General features: G+C 36.2%; 1 protein-coding gene, 1 long non-coding RNA gene and 1 other non-coding gene across 4 annotated transcripts; 1 reads left to right on the forward strand and 2 right to left on the reverse strand.

The window, feature by feature from the left end:
* Nucleotides 1-2,363: 2,363 nt before the first annotated feature.
* LOC104605131 (uncharacterized) lies at nucleotides 2,364-4,164 on the reverse strand. The gene is made up of 3 exons (XR_736546.3): nucleotides 2,977-4,164; nucleotides 2,757-2,900; nucleotides 2,364-2,689 (listed from the first exon to the last, which is right to left on the reverse strand). It is a non-coding gene; the product is annotated as an uncharacterized LOC104605131 (long non-coding RNA).
* A 525-nt stretch (nucleotides 4,165-4,689) lies between these two features.
* Nucleotides 4,690-14,425, reverse strand: LOC104605133 (uncharacterized). 2 transcript variants are annotated; one of them, XM_088904498.1, is made up of 10 exons: nucleotides 14,032-14,425; nucleotides 13,758-13,888; nucleotides 13,546-13,631; nucleotides 13,328-13,422; nucleotides 12,194-12,290; nucleotides 11,580-11,694; nucleotides 11,201-11,355; nucleotides 10,053-10,178; nucleotides 6,040-6,223; nucleotides 4,690-4,920 (listed from the first exon to the last, which is right to left on the reverse strand). In XM_088904498.1, exons 1-10 carry the CDS (start codon nucleotides 14,262-14,264, stop codon nucleotides 4,910-4,912), a joined length of 1,233 nt encoding a protein of 410 aa, XP_088760624.1. In that variant the 5' UTR covers nucleotides 14,265-14,425; the 3' UTR covers nucleotides 4,690-4,909. The 2 variants fall into 2 exon arrangements, with proteins under 2 accessions (XP_088760624.1, XP_010268059.1); XM_010269757.3 differs by lacking the exon at nucleotides 4,690-4,920 and having other exon boundaries at nucleotides 5,862-6,223; nucleotides 14,032-14,424.
* A 435-nt stretch (nucleotides 14,426-14,860) lies between these two features.
* On the forward strand, nucleotides 14,861-14,933 carry TRNAA-CGC (transfer RNA alanine (anticodon CGC)). Its single transcript has one exon. It is a non-coding gene; the product is annotated as a tRNA-Ala (tRNA).
* Nucleotides 14,934-21,989: the final 7,056 nt, after the last annotated feature.

Consider the following 21,989-nt stretch of genomic DNA (forward strand, 5'->3'; position numbering starts at 1 on the left):
TTCTGAATTGATTAACTACAATATGCCTAAGGAGGAGAAAAAAACTCACACTAAAATAGCTTGGACATCACTAAATTCAACATATATAGTTTTGCTGTTGGAACAGCTATTTTTGTTTTGAAAAAACAACATAGCTTGGACATCACTAGATTCTGGTTTTTTAGTAAGTCCTATTGAACTGAAAGAATATAAATTGGAATTTAGAAACAGACTTATTGAATTGGCTTCTCATGACTGCCCCTAGTGTTTTGTGTGTAAGGTTTAGCCCAGTACTTCTTGACTAGTTACTCTGTGTAAGGTTTAGCTTTTGGGTTTTCAGCAAGTCTAGGATTGAGTAGAATTGGAATTGGCCATAGAATTCAATCTGGTTTTTGTTAATTGTACACTGATTCTAACCATCTAATTGAGTGAAGATTCTCAGGTGTTGAGAATCTTCAAGATGATACAAGAGTAAATCATAAGGATGTCTAGCTAGTGCAGTTGTTACGCACATAATATGAACTATGTACTCTCTCCCCTAAATTCCTTCTTAGTATTCTCTCATTTGAATTGATTGACTGCAATAGGCTTGAGGAGGGGAAAAAACTCAAAAGAACTGACCAATCAAAGGAACCCATGAATTTTGATGAATACCACCTAATTGGTCACCTCTTTTATGATACCATTGGTAGATCATATGATTTTCCAGTATCTGACATGATCCAACATGGCACCAAATCTTTGACAACTATTGAGTCTCCCCTTTTGGCACTTGAATTTGGATAGCCATCATTGGATTCACATCCCATGGAATTATGCACCACCAAGCTTCGTACAAGGAAAATCGTGGAGCTAAATGATGCATCAGGCCTGTGTTTTTTGTAAACTTATCAAACCCCAACGAAAAAGCAAGAAACTGAGGTCTTTGAATTCAACTAAACTAGTTAAGTAACCTGTGCTGAGCATGGGAGTGACACTAATTTCTGAAATTTCTTCGTTATTGCCTTTTTCGAGGACTACAAGGAATAAAAATCCCTAGGCCTAGCTCCAACATAAAACTGTTCCTACCTAGCTATCTCAGTCGGAATGTTATTGGAGAACCAATCCGCATCCAGGACGAGCTTCTGAATGACAAAAAAGTTGTCAATGGATCATGGAAAAGAACCCGTAAGTTGGTTGTTTGAAACCCTTATCTGTCCAAGATTCTCATTGATTGAATCAATCTATAGACCCATGGGACCAGCTAAGACTTCTAGAGCTCCATAATTTGATCTTGAGTTGCTATTTCAATTAGAAATATTTGTACTAGTAAAACCTTGTTTCTTATTCGAGTGTTGAATTTAAGAAGGCTGTATTAGAGAAGAATCGGAGGTTGATTGACCCAAAAATGTAGGGGGCAATGGTGGAGGTGTTGGTGCTTGAGAGTAATTCCTACTCCTTGTGTGGTTGGAGCTTCTTGTGTTAATATTAGAAGCGGTGGTAGTTTTGTTGGTGTTGCTAGTGGCGTTAGTAGCATCAGCGTTCAATAACCTTCTTCCATGACCAACAGAACAAAGGAGCTTTAACTGCATCTCTAACATAAAAGAATTCCACGAACCGTTTGGATGTCATCTCTCTCAATTTCTTCCCAGCCCTAAATTATTACAAAATCATTCAATAAGAAAGTTGTGAATTAAAAATAAATAAATAAATAAGCCACCCTATCACCATTAACCAATAAAAAAGATTAACTCTTGCTTTGTTTTTTCCATTGAAAAATATATGTTAAAACATTCAGAGAAAGAGAACATTAACCCAGAAAATTATATCATCAGTAGGCCAATTTCAAGTAAATACTAAGGGTAGGTATTTGGTTATTCATTGGTAATTCATACCAAAAGCTTTGGAAATTTTTTTAAGCTTGTTTGCTGAAACTTCTGAATCCAAGTTGAAGACCAACAGGGTCCCTTGATTTTGCCCGTCTAGACTAGCGGTACAAACAGCTCGGCCAACAATGAGCCCACGCGTAGGTGGAGGCATTGGAGCCGCTGAATTCTCCACGTCAATCTATAAATTCTGGTTCAATGAGTTGTAGTATTGTCATCCATTGGCACAGAGCTTACACTGTTGGGTCTAGTGTATGCCAACATATCCTCCCATCATAGAAGGGCATCGCTTGGGTGGTAAATTTGCAGGTGAAGGAGGGCAACACGTACTGATACTCCTTAACCTAACCGACATTGATTTGGTAAAGTGGTAGAACTTTGAATGGGCAACACGTACTAAAAGATGAAAGAGTAGGCAATATGTAATTAGATTGTTTAAGGGAGAAGTAAAAGATAAAATGGACCTTCATTTGAGCAAAATTGGCACAATTGAATCAAATTTACATGCGGATACCTGCACGTAAAAATGACCACGTCGCCCAGACCCAGCCCTTCTCGTTTTAATATATATAATAGATAGTAGACCATCAACATGGCTTTTAATTCAACTAAATTTTCCAAATACCAAGATTACATAATAATGCATTATACATCTTTGATTCACAAACTTTTTATACGACCCAACAATTTATCACAAAACTCAGACATTTGATCGAAGTTTCAACATCATCTAGTGGATCTTTAGAAGGCCCTGCCCCATTTCCTTTGATGGTTATGCACCCTGTGCTATGTTGGACATGTGATCGCCCTGGTATCCATGCAAAGAACCTACACCCACTTGCATCCTACAAAAAATATTGTGGACTAAGCGATTGAAGATTCAACTAAATTATAGAAACAAATAAATCTTACTTGGGGCTTTACACAAACCCAAAATTGTCTCCCTTGTGGATCGGGCCGTTTAGATGTGAAGATCCTACAAAATCCATTTCCACATGGACAACTCCTTGTCTCATCCTTCCAATAGAAGAAATTACATCTTCTATCAGGGGTAAACTACAACAATAACCAAGAATTGGGTTAGATGACACGTTATCAAATCGGCAAAAGCACAACACAATGTAAAACCTACGTAGTAGTGACAACCATAGAACTCCCGCCCAATATTCTCAGCCTTCCCATTCCGTGCCACGACAAGTATACACTCTCCACCACTACATGATCAGAAAACCTTTGTGGTATTAGAGGGGTGCTCGAGTGCATGGGGATGATGTGCAAGGTGCATGGGGTGGGGTGGGGTGGGGTGGGGTGGGGTGGGGTGGGCATGCGCGTGTGGGTGCAGGCGTGGACGTGGGCATGTGCGTGCGGGCATAGGGCTGGGCGGGCGTGGGTGTGGACGTGGGCCGGCGCGAGGCTAGGCAGGTGTGTGCGTAGGCATGGGCATGGGCATGGGCATGCACGAGACTGGGCATGCTACGCTAGAGGCGGAGCTGATGCATGAGCGTGGTGAGGCATTTAATCGAACATCTGCAAGTCGAAATCCTCCTTTCTCCTTCCTCCTTCCTCCTTCCTCCTTCCTCCTTCCTTCTCCTTTCCAACCCTATTTCTTCCTCCTTTCCATCATTATTCCCAACCCAAAATAGCCTTATTTCCTTCTCCCTCCTTGGTTTCTTTCTTTTTTGTTGGGGTTTGATGGTCTAATGCATGTTCACACGAGAAATCTACTTCCTCCCTCCTGTCCTCCCTCCTCCCTACTCCTTATTCAGGGACGTCGATACCCAACATGTCTTTTCACACCGCAAATCTCATTGTTCCCAACCCATGGTTTCCATCGTCACTCCCATGCCCTTAATCTGCATCAGACCAGAGACCAAAATGCTATTCACATGGCTCCTTGATGTGGGTGCACCAAACGAGACCACCACAACATCCCATACCCTTAATCTGCATCAGACCAGAGACCAAAATGCTATTCACATGGCTCCTTGATGTGGGTGCACCAAACGAGACCACCATAACATCTTTTGGCTGTCACCTCTTTGTCTATAAGTTAAAAGGGCATTTACGACCATTAAAGGGTAGTTTCAATATTATGTAAGATTAAATCAAATGGTATTAACAGAGAGTTGACCCGAAGGGAGGTGTGTGACAATTGACAGGAACAATAGGGATACTTTAAAACATAGTGAAACAGTAGGAATAAAGTTAATCAATTTCCTAAACCTTAGGGGTAGTTTAAAAAATTTGTCCTATTAATATATTCTATACTATATATTATTATATAATTATAATTTATATAATATTATGTATTATATATAAATATATATATATATAAATATATAAAATATATATGAGCCATGCTAGCCCACTGGCCATGAATGCAGGCTGTACCGGCCCAGCCGGGGACCTAAAACCCCAAGCCCAGCATGACCCAATTTACATCTCTACACTCTATCAATGGGTCTTCCCGGCCCCCCCCCCCAAAAAAAAATAAAAAAAATAAATAAATAAATAAAAGCGCACCCGGAGGGAGAGAATTAGGGCTGCAGTTGTCCAAATTATCTCTCTCTCTCTCCAGTCCTCACATTGCTTATCAAATCCCAACTACAGCTTGATGGAGTCAGGTTTTGTGTTCAGTCCGGCACGGGTCCAGTCCCGCCTCCCCTCCACCATCACAGACACATTTGAAAGTTCAGGGCTTCCTCACAAATGAAAAGTTCAGGGTAGTTTACCCTTATATATAAAACATCACCATCCACCATTTGAAGTTTTTAACAACCACAGTCCTCTACCCTTTTGAAAAATCAAATGAGAGGAATAGACAAGAAATTGAGACGTGTGATTCAGTTTTGTAGTAGTTCAATTTCAATACCACTCCACTCGTACGTAGGATTATCAACAGTATCAGCAACGTATCAATTTGTATTGGCCGATAAAAACCAATATTGATACTCGAACTCCATTTGCTTGTAGTGAAATTTCATTTGCACCAGTACAAATTGCATAAGAGTGTAAGTCAAGAAAGATTCACTTTTTGCTTCGAGTTTTACTTCTTTTTACTTCATTTACGCTAACACTGCAACCAAGCAAAACAAAGTAAAATTTGAATCGTCAATATATTTTAATTTGCATTCCAATTTTATGCACCAGTGCAGATGAAATCGGCATTGCAAACAAACTAAAGCCTCAATTTGAAGTCCACCTACAAATTCAAATTCAATTATGATGTTGTTAGGAATCAAACCGAAGCTCTTCACGTGGCAAGTAGGAAGAATTACCACTAAATTATACTACATGTAGAAACAACATAGGTTTTAACTGCTTAGCCACCTTCAATTTAAACAACACAATCCACCAAACATAAATCTAGTATGATGTTCTTATATTTCTGAACTTTCTCTTTCCGTCTAAATGTTCATATATGTCAGTTATATGGCTACTAATTGGTATTTAAAAATTTAGTGTCAATGTGTCATATCAACCAGAAAAGGAATGTAGAAAGAAAATGGATCTTCACGTACTTAATCATTTCACCATTTCCCCAATCTTTTCCAAGTATGTCTTGGTAATTCATACTTCACAGAAACTATTAAATGTGTATCATATGCATTCAACCTCATTTATAGTCATTTGAACCTTAGATTTAGTGCTCTGAGCATTTGTTGGATTTACAGTTTCCTTCCTATACTCTTTGCGATATTGGTATTAACACATTGAACCTTGCTGAGGACCCCTTTGGTTTCTGGTTTCTGATTTAAGTTTAACTACCATTTCCCGTCTGGTTTTCAAAACATTATTTTTATTCTCTGATATTTGTGCAATCTTTTCTATGTAAACCCAACAAGTTAACCAGCAATTTGTCAGTCTCCATTGAGATATAGTATATATACTTTAAGTCTTTAACCACTATATATTCCTCTTAAGCGCGTTAGCACTACCATTCAATGCCAACTTGTGTTCCGTGACTTTGTTATTTAGTTGTCTAGTGCACAATTAACACAATGTTCTAATAAAAGGTGAAACAGAAACAAAAAGGGTAAATTTCATATGTGCTTCAAGGAACAAATTGTCATATAAGAGTCAAAGAGACTATCTTTGTCCTTCAGTGGAACCAAAGAGACTTTTCAAAAAGGAAAAATAAGGAATCAAAGAGAATGAAAGAGCTTGAGATGCCCGTTGTGATCCACAAACTCACCCATTTTTTCTGCAGCATCTCTCAAGGTAGCATCACTTTTGCAGAAAGCAAACCTAATGTATCTATTCTGATATGATTGATTATCCTCAGATAATTCATTTGAATGCAAATTCTTATGGAAAAATCCACATCCAGGTACAGCTGCCACCCCTGTTTGTTTTATTAGTTCTGAAGCGAAATCAATCTGAAAAGCACAAAATGTATTTTAAATCCATAAGAAAAAAATGATGGCAAATGTTAAGAAAAGAGGTTATCTCATAATCAATTAAAATCCCACAACACATTAAAACAGAAGCTAGAATAGCAAGTAGCTCAACATCAGATATATCACTAAATCAAGATTTAAATACTAAGCAAAGAGTTCAATCATTCTCGAGAAGAATATAGCAAACCACCAGCTAAGTTGACAATACATATATTGTACAGTATGTCAGAATAACTCAGTAAGTTGTACTTGAGTGATGTAAGATAATAAGTTCTTAGAAATTTGCTTTGAAAATTATAGAAGGTAATAATTGATACACAATCTATGGCTAACATCTGTAAGTATTGAAAAGGTTTGGTTGATTTCTATGGGCTTGAGTTGATCTGAATGGCCAATGAACCAGAAGTGAGATGGCTACTCGGTGTCCCTCCCAAAAATGGAGGCACAGGATCAAATCCACGGAACTGCATCCTGATCTATCCCCACCCTTGAATCCCCTATATTGCGTGATACCCAAAAAGCTTATCTGACTGGGAAGATCCATGGTGCTGAGTAGCCTAAGGTCTGCACTCTGAAAAATGAACGTTGTCTTGACCTTTTTTCAGGAATGTAGATTGGAAATTTCTGCTCTTCTTTGCCATGTTTTGCACCTAGATGCTAAGAAAATCTCATAATGTCAATGAGGTAGCTGGATCCATCGTACATATCCCCCCAGGTGCGACAGGTTGGCTGGTAAGGATAATTGCAATCCGTGCAAGAGTATGGTGTCCATGGGAGTTAGCCGAGGGTGCAGTTCTTCATCTTATTGCTAATGGTAGTAAAATAAAGCTCTGGTTAGATCCATGACACCTAAGATGTGTATATGTTATTTTACCTATCAACCTCACAATAGTGTGATTCAGTCTTTAATCCAATATGGAAATTGGCATGTCACTGTCCTGGATCTTAGTCAGCGCCTATTTGGTTGTATGCAGATCAAGTAAGGGATTAAGTAGTTAGATTCCTTCACCTGAAGGATCCTACTCAATTATCAGCTAAGTAGTTGGTGTTGGACTGATGATGTCTAAGTCTAGATCTATTTGCCTATTTTGTCATTTCGCACCTGAAGATTATAATCACCTATACTTCCATTTCAAGTCTACTCTATTTTGAAAGTTTCTTCAAGTATCTCTTGGCTAGATGAAATTAGGTGGTTATGTAATCACTTTTGTGAATTTGGCTTTATGTAGCAAAGCTAAGGGAGTGTCACTTAAGCTGGCTGCATTGTATATGGAAGGAAGGAAACTATGGGTGTTGGAAAACTTTTGTTTGCCAGAAGAATTTATCAAAATGACCAAAGGGACAAAAAGGCACAAGAGCATCATGTTGATTTCACTGAAGCTAAAGAATATCTTGACAGTTGGCATAATAAATTCAACTTTCTTTTTATTCAGCCAGCTCTGTGATCAAGCTCTTCACGGGAAATAGCAGGGTCTCTGATGTAGGACCAGCTCATAGTCCTTGGATAACTTTGAATGGTCTTCTTGATCAGAGTTTTATGGCTGTCAATGGCTGTACTGCCTTCTTGAAGGAATAAGCGAGAAAATAGGGAGAGAAAGAAGAGAGAAAATACCTGAAATCACTCACAGGGTGATCACTCTAGGGCATGGGAATCACTCATCATAGCTAGCATAAGCTGAAGAAAACTCAATATAATTCATTGCCTTTGTGTAAAACGTCCACACATATATAGACTCTAAACACATAATAATCCTAAGAGTCAAACTGTTAGACTCATAATAGTCTTAGGAGTCAAACTGTTAGACTCGATAATCCTAGGACTCAAACTAAGCTGTCATATCCTATTTCAATTTAAAGAAGACTCAATAACTCTAATCCTACTTATGCAATGATTGAAATTTTAAATATAACCAAACTATAACTAGACAATTTAAGCCCTATCATTGGACCCCACAGAAAATTGCAAAATGACAAAAATACCCCTACTGTCCAAAAATACAGAAATACATAAAATATCACCAAATTCCAATTTTAACTCTTCAGCTCCTGCATCAGTCTCTCTCTGATCAATAGCTTTTAAGCTTTATTAGATCCTAAAAAGAATGATGTATGTACAATATGCTAAATATCCCTAGGTATAAGATGGAAATCCTTCCACCTAACCCACTCTTAGCAAATATATTACCCTTTGTTTAGCCAATGCAACAGCTAAACCATTGACTGAGTTGCATATTGCACCCCAATGAAATGTTGCATCTGGTTCCCTCGCCAAATATCCAATTTCCCCCACGGTGTGTCTGTACTGCCATAATGCTTGGATATTGTTATTTTTTAAGTGATTTGCCCATATCAGTCCTTGCAGGACTGCTAGTAACTCAGCTCTTAGAGTCTCCATAACCAACTGGACCTAAATACAAGTTCAGTCCTCTCAGGAGGTCCCAAATCTCCAATGCTACTTCTATCAAAGTTCATTTTTACTTGGTGACCCACAAGTGGTTTTCTCCTTTTATCCTCTATTCTAATTCAGGAATTTTCAAAAATCTATTGTGGAATTGAGAATATGGCTCATAGGAGTGTGACACTGTTGGTGGTTCAGTCTGCTTTATCACTAGCTATGGGCTTTCTGAATGGTGATTGCTTGGTCATGGGAACCAAGGTTCTTGTCAAGGATGATTATGGCTCCTGTTCGCTATTTTGAATCCATTTCTTTTAGTCATTGTTTTAGAAAAAAAAAATAGAATAGATGATTATTTGGAAAATATTTTTAATCATATATATGAATTTATTTTTCCTATTAAGATGCCCATACAGGACTGTATAGGATGTAAATACTAGAAAAATCAAAGAAACTTGCTAACCATTTTCATAAAGAGATTAAGGCATACTGTACTATTATGTTGACATAACTATCATCATGCTTGAAATTCCAAATGGTACTTTTTTGGGCAACCACATACCCGTGGGACATTTTCAATTACATGATAACAGTTGGAAATCGAAACCCAAAGATACAAGTTCAAACTGGAAATTAATTAGTATGAGATAAAAAAAAATGGAAGCATCAGCATAGAAAATGAAAATTGACAGTTTTAATGTCTAGACGAGCCATGCTTAATGAAAGTAAATGAATCATGGAGACAGATAAACCACAACTGGAAATTTCTGCCATATACATACAAAATAAGGATTTAATGCAAAGCAGTATGTTCAAAAGAACATCCGTTCATGATGGTGGATCAGATGTGCCAAATGAAAATTGTCATTAAGGGTGTAGCATAACTACTATTCATGAGAAACAGAAGTAATTTAAGCATCCCGTGAGTGAAGTAACATGCTAGTTGGAATCAGTTATGCACCATGCTAAGAAAGATCGTTATTTCAAGTTAAACAAGGCTTATTACACTCCAACTCCATGAAACAATAGTGTGGTTTATCTGGAAAAAAAATAGCATTAGTGGGTAAAGGAAAATGAATAATGAGTTACAGGTGAAGTATTTTGCTTAGGTTTGTGATGCTGCATATTTTACCAATATAGCATACAGCCGTGCAGGAACCTTCAAAATCAGGAAATATCCATAATTTATTTTAAGAAAAATTGACTTGAAAATGCAATCTCTCATTAATAAAATTCCATGTAACATCAGGGGCCCAAATTATTTCCTAGAGATGTTACGTTTTGTATCGTTATAATGAGACAAAAGTCATCCTAAGCGGGACCATATATAAAAGGTTCATTTACTTCTATGATAAATTTGCTTCATGATGAAAATAACCATAGGAAACAAAGGCAGTTTGAGAAGGTACATACATCAGAAAGTAGGCACTTCTTGGGAAGCTCTGCAAACACAAAAATCGAGCCCTGGGGTTTGAAATGTATCTGGAAACCAAGCCCAACCAGCATCTTGACAATGTAGTCCCGCTTTACTTCATACTCCTTGAACATCAAGGAGATACAGTGATTATGATGATGACAACTTTATTTTCAGGCAAAAAGAATATCAGTGGGTGAAAATATTAACAACTTTACTAAGAATACCAACTTAGCAATAATAGTCGGTGTTTTAAAAGCACAAGGTGCAGGGGTCAATTTGCGCCAGAGGCACAAGGCGCAAGGCGAGGCACGCACCTTTTTGAATCAAGGCTCAAAAATTAAAAAAAAAAAAGCTAAAAAATAAAAAAAAAATGTCAGAAAAATAAAAAATGCAAAAAATAAAAATATATTAAGCATAATATTAATAATTAATAAAAATGTAAACTTTAAATTTTAAAATTAATGTTTTAAAAAACCTATTATCTAAAATTAAAATACATAAACATAACATGTAAAGCATATTCAAATGTGAATTTAAAAATAAAATCAAACATATAAAACATTTTCAAGCATGTAAACCCCACAATCTCTTTTTCTTCCTCAATTGCATTACTTAAAGTAGCTAATGTGACCTAAAACATATTACATTCCTGATTCTACGAGCCGACTTTGTGACACGCATGTTAGGGTCTTAAATTCTTAGTTCTCACACAAAAAATAATGATTTTATAATTTTAATTGCTTTTAAGAAGATATTTTAGTAGGATAAATGAATGAACAAAAACTATAAAAATCATTATTTTTTGTGTGAGAACTAAGAATTTAAGACCCTAACATGGACTTGTTTGGGCTTGCCTCGAGAGCGTGGCACGGAGAGCCGGGGGCTCCCAGCCGTTAGGATCAAAAAAGCAAAAAGCGCAGAATTTTAAAAAGACGCACGCCTGGGCTAAGGCACAAGGCACATCAAGCACACGCCTAGGCGCACTAGGCATGCGCCTTTTGAAAGGGCTGCGTCTAGGACTAAAATGCACCTCGCCTGTGTGTCTAGGCGCACCTTTTTAAATCATTGATACTTGATAATAGTAATAACTAATAATAACTAAACTATCATATGCGAAATCCATTAAGATCATGGAAAAGCATACTCTTCTCAAGGATTCAAAGTATGTTGACGGACTTCTTAAAGCAGTTACAGCAGCTTCTTGGAAAGGTGCAGGAGCAGAATCTGTGATTTTTATATGAATGTTTCTGATTGCAGAGGCAATGCAGGCTGGAGCAATGGCCCATCCAAGTCTCCAACCTGTAAGGCTTTGCAACAACAGTAAAACAACAGACATCCAAAAACTGAAAATATAGACATCAACTCGGAACCAGTTGCAAAGGCAAAAAAGGATCATTTGATATAATAAAAAAGAGAGAAAAGACAAGTAGAAAAGTTAACAGTTTATTTTGGGGAAAAAATATCATATAGATCTTCTTGTACTAAGTTATTTTAAGCCCAGGTATGGATGATGTCATGCTTACCTGTAACACTAAAAGTTTTAGATAATGATGAAGTGATAATGGTCCGCTCTTGCATTCCAGGAAGAGAGGCAAGGGATGTATGTTTTTCCATGTCAAAAGTTATATGCTCGTATACCTGCAATTAAGCCTCTAACCTCAGACAGCTGAAGCAACTGAATAAAATTAGAGTTAAACCAAACAATAATAATGATGACGATGAAGATCATAATAGAATACCCCCCCCAAAAGGAACTTCAATTGGATTTGTTTCTCAGTATGCAATACAACCAATATTACATGATCTGGTGAAAAATTAGTGGCTACTAAGAACAACACTTTGATCCACTCAATTCAATTCCAATAAAAACAAAAAGGGAACAAGTAACATTTGTCTGTAGCACTTGTTTTTGTCCATGCCTTCATGGGGATACACTACAGGGGGTAGCCCATCCCCCATACCCATAACTCCCAAAACCCCGGTGGCAGTGGAATTTGATCCCAAGCCTCTGCTACAACGAGCCAGGGACCTTACCAACTGAGACACCAAATTAGATAAGCTTGTAAGACTCCATGGATGAGTCAAGCTGATGATATTCATCTTAGACATAAGACACCATGGAAAAGGATATCCATACCTCATCTGTTATAGCTAACCAATCCATGTCACAGCAAGCTCCAGCAATGGCTTCAAGCTCGTCTTTGCTAAAAACTTTTCCAGTTGGATTCTGGGGACTGTGCCATTTAATATAAGTATACTTGAAATGTTTGGAAAAATAGATACAATTTGTTGATACAGATAATCCCGAAAGCATAACTTGAGATTCAGAAGCAATACGAAATAGATGTAATTATATAACTGCAATGGCAACCTGATAATCTTCACAAGTTGATTATAGTTTAAGAAGTGCTTTTTACCCCTTTTTTTTGTAAGTAGTGTATTTTAGATGCCATATAAAGTTCAAACAGAATACAGGAATATTTAATCATGTCATCATGAAAACTTAAATTGCTACAACCAAACAAATCTCAACCACCCAATCAATATACAAATATAACAGATAAAAAGAGGCCATTTCCAGCTCTCTGTGGTCTTGGGAGAGCTGGATTGGATATAAACATGACCTTTGGCATTTTTTGCACGAAGTATCTACTCTCAGACTTGAACCCGCATTACATTTTACCATTACACCAAGTAATGGCCCCTATACAAATAAAACAGATAAAAGAACAAATCATTCCTCTGAGCAATACCCTACTTCTGCAGGTAATGAACCAAGGAAAAGGCAACATGAGTTGATAAGCACACGATTCACATCATGAAACTCGATGACGAGAAACAGTGCACATTTATTATCATGGTCCAATGTTATTCTAAAAGTATGATTGAACTATATATACATTACTTAGCATGTTTTATGCATATTTAGCTCAATTTTTACTTCAGTTTCAAATATAAGAAAGAAATTTATACTAAGGATGGCTAATAATAATATAATTTGATTTAAAAGGCAAGTTTGCTTGTCAGTTTCAATCCAATCAGCATTATCCTGTGATAATCAGATGGAGTTTTCTCCTTAACCATAACCGGATGACCTTTTTTGTGTGTAAAAGTCTATCCAAGTAAATTGTCCATGGTTATACTAGACTTTATACATTTTTTTCTGGGTTTCAACTCCTCTGAATTTATAACACATCAACAATGCCTTTAAAACAAGAACTTTTTAAATTCATAACTCGATTTGCTAAGAGATTCATGGACTGTTTCAAACCTGTTCAATACTATAGCCTTCGTTCTATCTGTAGCAGCCTTCATGAGTTTGTCTGGATCTAAAGTCCAGTGAGGTGGATCCAGAGGAACACGGACCTGATCAATTAAATTTATTGCAAGGGGAATTAGACTTCAGAATACAAATAGTCAATTGAAAATACACAAATGAAATAAAACAAAGGTTCATTGCTCTTGGTAAACGAGAATACACTGGCTTACTGGGACACCTCCAGCCAAAGCGATACAAGTTTCATATGTTTCATAGGAAGGATCGAAAAGCAAAACTTCATCGCCTCGATCTATTGCTGCGACAAAACAATTTAAGCAAGAAATAATATACATAAAATCACATAAAAAACTGCATCCCTAATCAAGCTATCAAAACTGGCTTTCAAAAAAAGAAAAATCGAACAAACAAAACAGAGAATTACTGGCCAACACCGCAGCTGCAAAGGCCTCAGTCTGACCACAGCAAATAGCAATATCAGTAAGAGCGTCTACATCCAGACCATGCTCTTTCTTCATCTTTATTGCCAAGCAGTCACAAATTCCCTGCACATGCCTATTGATTACAAGTAGAAATATATCAAAGTTAATAATTAGACTAACATTAAAGAAAAACACAGAAAGAGAGGGAATTTTTTTGTTCTTTCTTTTGGAATTTGAACAGGATTACAAGATAGGAGGCAACTGGCTGCAGCAAACCTGTACTGGTTGAAGTCGGAGTTAATAGCTGAAATGGCTGCATCTTTGATATGCGGAGGTGCAGGAAAATCTGGAAAGCCCTCGGCAAGGTTGATTGCATTGGATGACTGGGCAAGGAGTGATATCTGTTGAATGGGGGAAGGATTGAGAGTCCGAGCAACTCTGGACAGCTTCTCCTCCATTTCTACTCTGTTCCCAAAGTCTAAAGCGACTAAAAGCTTATCCGGATGCATGCTCGTTTCATTTCAATTCAAATCTATACTCAAAATTGGAGTAACAGGAGCGCAATGGCGGAACAGTTGGAATTCATAAGTTATATAACCAATCATCAACTGGTATCATACAAGTGATATCCGATCAGTTGGAATTCATCAAAATTCAGGGAGGGTTTTGATTGGTCAAGGTTATTGCCGTATCATACGTTTACGGCATCATAGATTTACAGTATAATATCCATACACATGTAATGGGACACCTATTAATAACGTGGCCGAAAGCTACATCTTAACCAAGTAGACCTCCTGGCTCCTGCGAATTCGGGCAGTATGATTCAGCAACGGTAGGGAGACCGTATCTACTCCTCACACCTGGCGCCTCACGCGCACATCGAAACATCTCCTGTACTTTGGGCTATTATTCACGGGAGATGTTCTTAATGCACGGTGGATGTGCCTGTGAGGCGCCTATTTGTGAGAAACAGATCCCGTCACAATGGTAACAGGAGTTTGGATAAGAACGCAACGTTTGGCTGCTTACTGTTATTGATCAATTAAAAACGACTTAATTCTAGTCATAATGTTTTTGTTTAGGTAAAAACATAATCGTAATTGGGGGTGTAGCTCATATGGTAGAGCGCTCGCTTCGCATGCGAGAGGCACGGGGTTCGATTCCCCGCACCTCCACTGTTACATTTTAATTTTGCTCAGAAGTCATAAACTCATAATCACAAATTCATAACCTTTGCATATGAGCTCCACTCTAAGCCCACCGCAATTTGAACTCGGTTTTTAAGGCCCAATTGAGCCATAAGTTGGTGGGTCTTAATAAATATATTTATATTCATATTTTGTTATTAATGGGTCACGTGAAAAAGAATGATTCTCAAATGGTTCATTTATTTAGTTTTTTGGTAAGAAAAAAAAATGTTCTTCAGTCTCCACGAAAGGATGCACCGGTTCTTCAAGCATGAGATAACTAAAAGGGAGTCTCCTTCAAAACTGATAAGAAAAAACCTGAAGTTTTGGGCCATATTGTGGGCTTCCCATGCAACCCAAGCTTCAGTCACATTGATTGTAGTACAGCCCACTGAGTATGCTTTGTAATCCAAAATTTCCCCACGAAAATTTATGGCAATACAAGCAATAGCGTAACATTCTTTCTTGAGGCATTGAAATTTATCTTAATCATACCCTCCTTTGGCCCTTTCCACATGACTACTTTCAAGATTCTTGGATTATCTGATTTAACATCAAAGGAAGAGCCTAACTGAAATTCCTTGAAAGTTTGATGAGCTTTTTCGACAATAGCCAGGGGGGACCTATTATTTTGAACATTCTTTCATTTCTATTCTTCCATAAAAACCATAAAACAAATTTTCTCATAGGGCACATGGTCCCCAATATTTGGATTATTACTTAAATTGCACCAACCAGATAAGGGTTGAACATTTGCCACACTTGTAGAGAAAAGGTACACTTAAGAAAGATATGCTCAGAATTCTCGATTTCATTGCAAAAACAATGGGAATCATTAATGGGTAAGCCCTTAGATATGAGCATAGCCTTTGTCGGAAGGTGATTATTTAAGAAAAAATATATAAATATTTTCAATTTTGGGGGAATCCTAAGGCCCCACATACCTTATTGAGAACCTGATTTACACCCCCACTACCTCTTGCCATGCAATAGACCTCCTTATAAGCTGACTTAATGGTGAAATTTCCTTTGGGATCACCTTGCCAAAAAATGGTATCATCCTTTAACTTTGAAGGAATCAAAATAGGCGTAATATTGTTGTAAACATGATTTTGAATAATACTACGGATCCTATCTTCTTTCCACACCTTTCTCTCATGATCTATAAATTCCTCGACTTTGATATTATTACTAAAATTAGGAGAATCACTACTCACTATCTCCTCAATGAAGCCAAGGTCGATTCATTTATCTTTCCAGAAAAACACTTTCTTAAGCAGGTTTCTAGCATTAAGAATCCCTCTCCAAGCCCAAGAAATACCTTTTTTAAAAGGGGTATTCCAAATATTTATGGGTAGCTACTTTTACCCATAAATTATTTTGATCTTTCAAGATTTTTCATGAGCTTAGCAAGACAAGCTTCATTCACCCACGATAAATTTTTTAGGCCAAGCCCACCCCAACTTTTGGGTAAGCATATTTTGTCCCATCTCATTAAATGGAATGGATTTTTGCCATTATTCTTTGACCACAAAAAATCCCTTTGACTCTTATCGATATTCTTTATAACACTATTTGGAATTTTGAAAGACCTCTTGATAAATTGAGGCATGGAATTAATTGTTGAATTCAGGAGAGTCACTCCGCCAAAATACAAAAACCTCCCCTGAAGTTTCTGACAATCATAAAACCTCCCCTATAGTTTTATTTTGGCAAAAATCTCCCTTGAATTTTTAAAGATGTTGACAAAAACCTCCCACCCGTCAGTGATTCAGATGAAAAATCAACAAAATTACAAAATTATCCCTAATTAATTGTTAGGAAATCAATAAAATATTTCAAAATGTGGGACTTGCCCCTGCTTCCCCTTCCTCTCGCAATAGAAGGGAATGGCATGAAATCCTTCCCCTGATCTCCCCTCACTGGTTTTTCTCGTTGATTTCTTCTTCTTCTTCGTGACAGTGAATAGAATTTCAATAATTGATCATCAGAGTGTTGAAGAGATTAAATGACCATTAATGACGATGACGGTTAAAGTGCCCATTCGTATCGATATTCTATGCAAATAGACCTCTAGCAAGCCAGCAACGATTTCAGCATCCATGTCTCTGTCTGTCTGTCTAAAGGGGAGAAAAAGAGTGTCGATACTTTTGCCTTTTAGCCATTTTGTATTGACTTGGAGGAATCTAGTCTGTTAATTAATTGTTGGTCGGCTAGGGTTTCTGCTATATGTATTTTTGGATCACGCCAATGGAACTACTACGATGATTGATGTACAACTTCTGCTTTAAAATGAGTTCTAGAGATCGATTTTGCATCTCTGCCTCGTCTCTATGTTAAATTCATGGAAGCGGATTCTAAGAACTTGATGTTGTGATCCTGTAATTAGGTGTTTGTGGGTATATGTTGTATAAATGTCAGAAGTTACAGCGATGGAATTGGAACCACTCCAGCTACTTAGGAAACGAGAAGGGCGGATTTTATAGGTGTCGAGGGGATCGAAGGTGATGGTGCTCAAGTAGAGAACCTAAAGGATTAGGTTAAAGGATTTCTAAAGTTTGTAGCCGAAATGCTTTAGGAGTTAACAGAGTCTTGGGAATGAGGACTCGTATATTGTTAAGAAGTTGGGAGGGCCTTGGGCAAAGGTTTCTAGTAGGCCAAGTTTTAGTCCTCTCGTCTTGTGAAGGTTTCACTACTGATGGACTCGTTGCCATTGTTTCCAATTGTAGGTTTTTTTTTTTCATTCGCTACTCATTTTTGTTGCTTTATGCTCAGCGGCAGTTTGAAACTGATTTTTCATAGGTTTAGCTAAAACCTGAAGTTCAGAAAATGAGTGAGCTTCAAGGAGGATGCCGCTGATAGTTGCCGAAATTCTATTCACCGCCACCGTAAAGAAGATGAACAGTGCTTTTTGGGTTGTTCCAAATCAATTGACTTGATGGAAGAGAGCGGGGACAGTGGGGAAGAAGAAGAAGAAGAAGATAAATCAACAAAAAACCAGTGAGGGGAGATCGGGGGAAGGATATCACGTCATTCCCTTCTATTGCAAGAGGAAGGGGAAGCAGGGGCAATTCTAACACTTTGAAATATTTTATTGACTCCCTAACAAATAATCAAGGGTAATTTTGTAAATTTATTGATTTTTCGTCTGAACCACTAATGAAAGGGAGGTTTTTGTCAAAATCTTTAAAAATTCAAGGAAGGTTTTTGCTAAAATAAAATAATAGGAAAAGTTTTTTGGATGTCAGGAGATTTTTATATTTTACCCTTTATTTTATCCAAAATCACATTAAAAGCGTGGTTCAACCATTTAAAATTGAAGCTCCAAATTTAAACCATAATTTAAATGGCTCTGATATCACGGCTTTGGGGAAGAGATATCAAAGCCATTGTGGCCCATGGCACCTTGAATTGATGAAGCGACGTAAAATGGGGCCACCACAATGCATCAAGGGCCCTGATATCACGGCTTTGGGCCAGCGCTGTACTCCATTGATTTCTTCTCGAACAATACACGGGTTACCAAATATGGCCTAGCTGGCAGTTTAAAACCTTGGTCCATCATCCATTTACGTGGGTGAAAGAAAAAAGTAAGGTGGGCCTGAAGCCTAATGTTTTTCTTTTTTTTTATTAAAAAAACATCCAAAAGCAAAACACATTGGATTAACAGTAAAAGCATCTTTTAGTCAATCAGATGATAAATACATAAAAGGTGGTTCAAATGATAATGATAAGATATCGAGAATATTACAAGCAAAGTTTTGGTAATCTATGAGCCACAGACTTGAAAGCTGGACAAATAAAAATAAAGGTACCATTTTGTAGGTAGGGCTACAAATAGTGTCCAAATTTGAATTTCAATTCATGATGGATGTTGTGAATTCAGTCCATTTATAACTGGATCGAATATGGACTACCCCTATCCGATCTTTATAATACCCAATTGGATTTGATATAAACATATATGCTCATATCATATATATTAAAACTTTATATTGTCTCTATCGTAAAGTTGGTTTAAATGACTAAATGTTGTATTTTTACTAGATTGTAGTAGGTCCGAGTTTTTTGTTAATGAAATACAATATTTAAGTATTTTTTAATTTATTTTATATTTTTAATAATAATATATAGTATTTGGAACATTTTCAGTTTTATTTATTAATTATTATTAATGAAAAACCTATGTTGCTAGAAAAAAAGAACATGATATTTGAAGAGCTTTGATCAATCAAAAAAGCTATATGAATTTTGATTAGTGGTACTACTTGATTGGTTACCACTTTTATGATACTAGTTGATTGGTTATAAGTTTTTCCAATATCCATCTTTCCATGCAAGATTTTAAGTATCAGAAAACACAATGTGCATCGGAAAGACAATGTTAAAAGGTGTATTGTGATATACTTTGAATACAAATAAAAAAAATCAAGATATGTATAAAAACACATGAAAAGCTAAAAACACTCAAATAAATCATAAATATACATTAATAACACTAAATATAAATCTTAAATGATGTATACATATATAAGAATCACATACTCTAATGGTTTCATGAAGAAATACATCATAATTAACATATGGGAATACATTAATATTTTCTAACAAAGCTATAACTATAAGCTTATATATTCATCCAAAAAAAAAAAACTACAAGCTTATATGTTGATAAATTATTCATCGAACTTGTACCTTAAATTTTCAAGTTGGTAATTATTTTGGTATTAAAGTAATTATCTTGTATTTACTTTTATTTAAAATAATAAAATATTAAAAAATAAATAAAATTTTAGTGGTTTTATGGAATTTTATTTATTTTTCAAATTTTCATGAAACAAATCTTATGTCTAATTATAACTAGGAGAAGAGTCCAATTATCCTATACAACCTCCAAGATACATTGATGCAACTTTTAAGTGGATATGTAATTAATATATTTTTTTGTTATTAAAATAATTATTCCAAAAATTCAATATTTAACAAGAACTTTTAATGGATCCATGATATGATTGACCATCTATAGATTCACAATATACTACTCTTTATTATTAGATCATACCAAAAATATAATTGTTTTCTATTATTTTAAAATTTCCCCATTTTTCCCTACAATGTCACATGGATTTACTTATAGCACAAAAAAGAATAGATTATTAAGATAAAAAGAGTATATAAATTCATATTCAAGTATTTTCATGCATTCGAGCAAAAGAAAAGGCAAAAAAATTGTACATATAATAAACGAAATAAAAAAATCATATATATGTTCGCAACTTTTATACAAGGCACCTTTATGTTGAAAACTTTTTTGAATTTTAATCTTTTTTTTTTTCATTTATTTTTTGTAAATTTGGTGGTTGGGAGTGTTTAGAAAGCTTGGGCATGAAAGAAGACTTCTAAAGAGGGTTAAAACCCCAATTTTGCTAAATCTTAAAAATCTATTTTTGCCTCCCTGTCTTTTGTACTATATCGACTGATACACCATCAATACAAATATTGATACGGTTAATATAGGCCCAATGCACACACTATACGTATTCCGATACACATCTTAAAACAATGAAAAAGAACGAAACTCACCTTCTCAATGCGTTCCACATATCAATACCTTGCTGGACTGATACCTTGTTTCCATGTATCATAGTCGAACCCTACTATTAAGTATCCTATTGCAATCTAAATTCAATTCAAATCTTTATATAAACCCAATGGATAAGATCATATTCAAATTCAAATACAAACAAATCAGTTTTGTATCTGCTTAAATCAACTCAATCTATTTGCACTCCTACTTGGTGGTTTTATTATTGACTACTAAACCTGTTAATGGGCCAAGTTGGGACAGGTTTTTGGCTAGGCTTTGCCTCTATATTAACAAAAGCCTTTCAGGCCTGAGCCTGAGCCTGAGCTTAGCTCGACCAATGGGTTTAGATCTTGAGCTCGAGCCCAACCCTCATGTAAAGCCCAGGGCCCTCCATGAAAATTGGACAAGATTTTTTTACTCAATAACAAAACTGATTTATTTATATTAAATGGCCTCAAAACTTAAAAAATATTGAAAGATCTTATTATGGCTTGATAAAAGAGAAGAGAAAAAAAATGAACAAATATATTATATATTTTTGGGAGAATGACGGTTCAGCCCAGGGTCAGAATTTTTAGACCTAAAGTACAGTTGGGGTAGGTGCTAGCTCGGAATTGATGCCAATTCACGGGTGGGCATTGGTGTATAGAGTGTGGATTTTTGATACTTTGAATGTTTATAACTCTGCAGTGCAATTCAGAAATCTGCATTGAGCCTGCTCATATTTTTTTGTATATTTTTTATTATATAAAATATTATGAACGAGGCTTGGGCTCGACCCAAGTTTTTTTGAGATAGCCTAAGCATAGCCTAAAAAAAGTTGGGCCTAATATTTTGAGTCAAGGTGTAATGTGGGCCGGGCCGACACTATTGGGGTCATGCCCAACATGGTCCATGTGCTACAAATATCGGGCTGTGCCAGGCATGGCCCATAAACCTGGATTGAGCTAGCATGACCCATATATGTATTTATACATAAATAATAAATTTTTGTTTTCAATTTTATTATAATATTTCGTTCCAATCTTTTTGTAAATTTTCAATTTTATTTTATCATTTTATATATAAACAATTATATACATTAAAAATCATATGAAATAAAGTTTAAGTTTTTTTTTTTTCAATTCATTGTCTATCTTGTTTTTTTTTTTTCAAACTTTCTTAAAAAAAAAAGAAAAATCATGGTGGCCCATGGGCCTAGGCTCGTGGTGAGCTCCAAAAAAGTGAACCTTGCAGGATTGTCATGACCCACATTACATCTTTGGGCCCAAACCTGTGCCCATGGGCCTAAAATTATATCCAAACTCGACAAAGAACGGACTGGGCTGGACCATCCGAAGCACAAAGTTCGGATTTACTGATCAGTGACCACAACACATTATAATATCAGTGATCACAACATAACCAATATTCCATACGTGGCTGCGTGAAGGTGGACAGCAATGTATCATGGTCAG

The sequence above is a fragment of the Nelumbo nucifera genome, chromosome 4 (genome assembly GCF_055504915.1).
Source record: "Nelumbo nucifera cultivar China Antique chromosome 4, China Antique-T2T, whole genome shotgun sequence".
In the NCBI taxonomy this organism is placed as follows: Eukaryota; Viridiplantae; Streptophyta; class Magnoliopsida; order Proteales; family Nelumbonaceae; genus Nelumbo; species Nelumbo nucifera.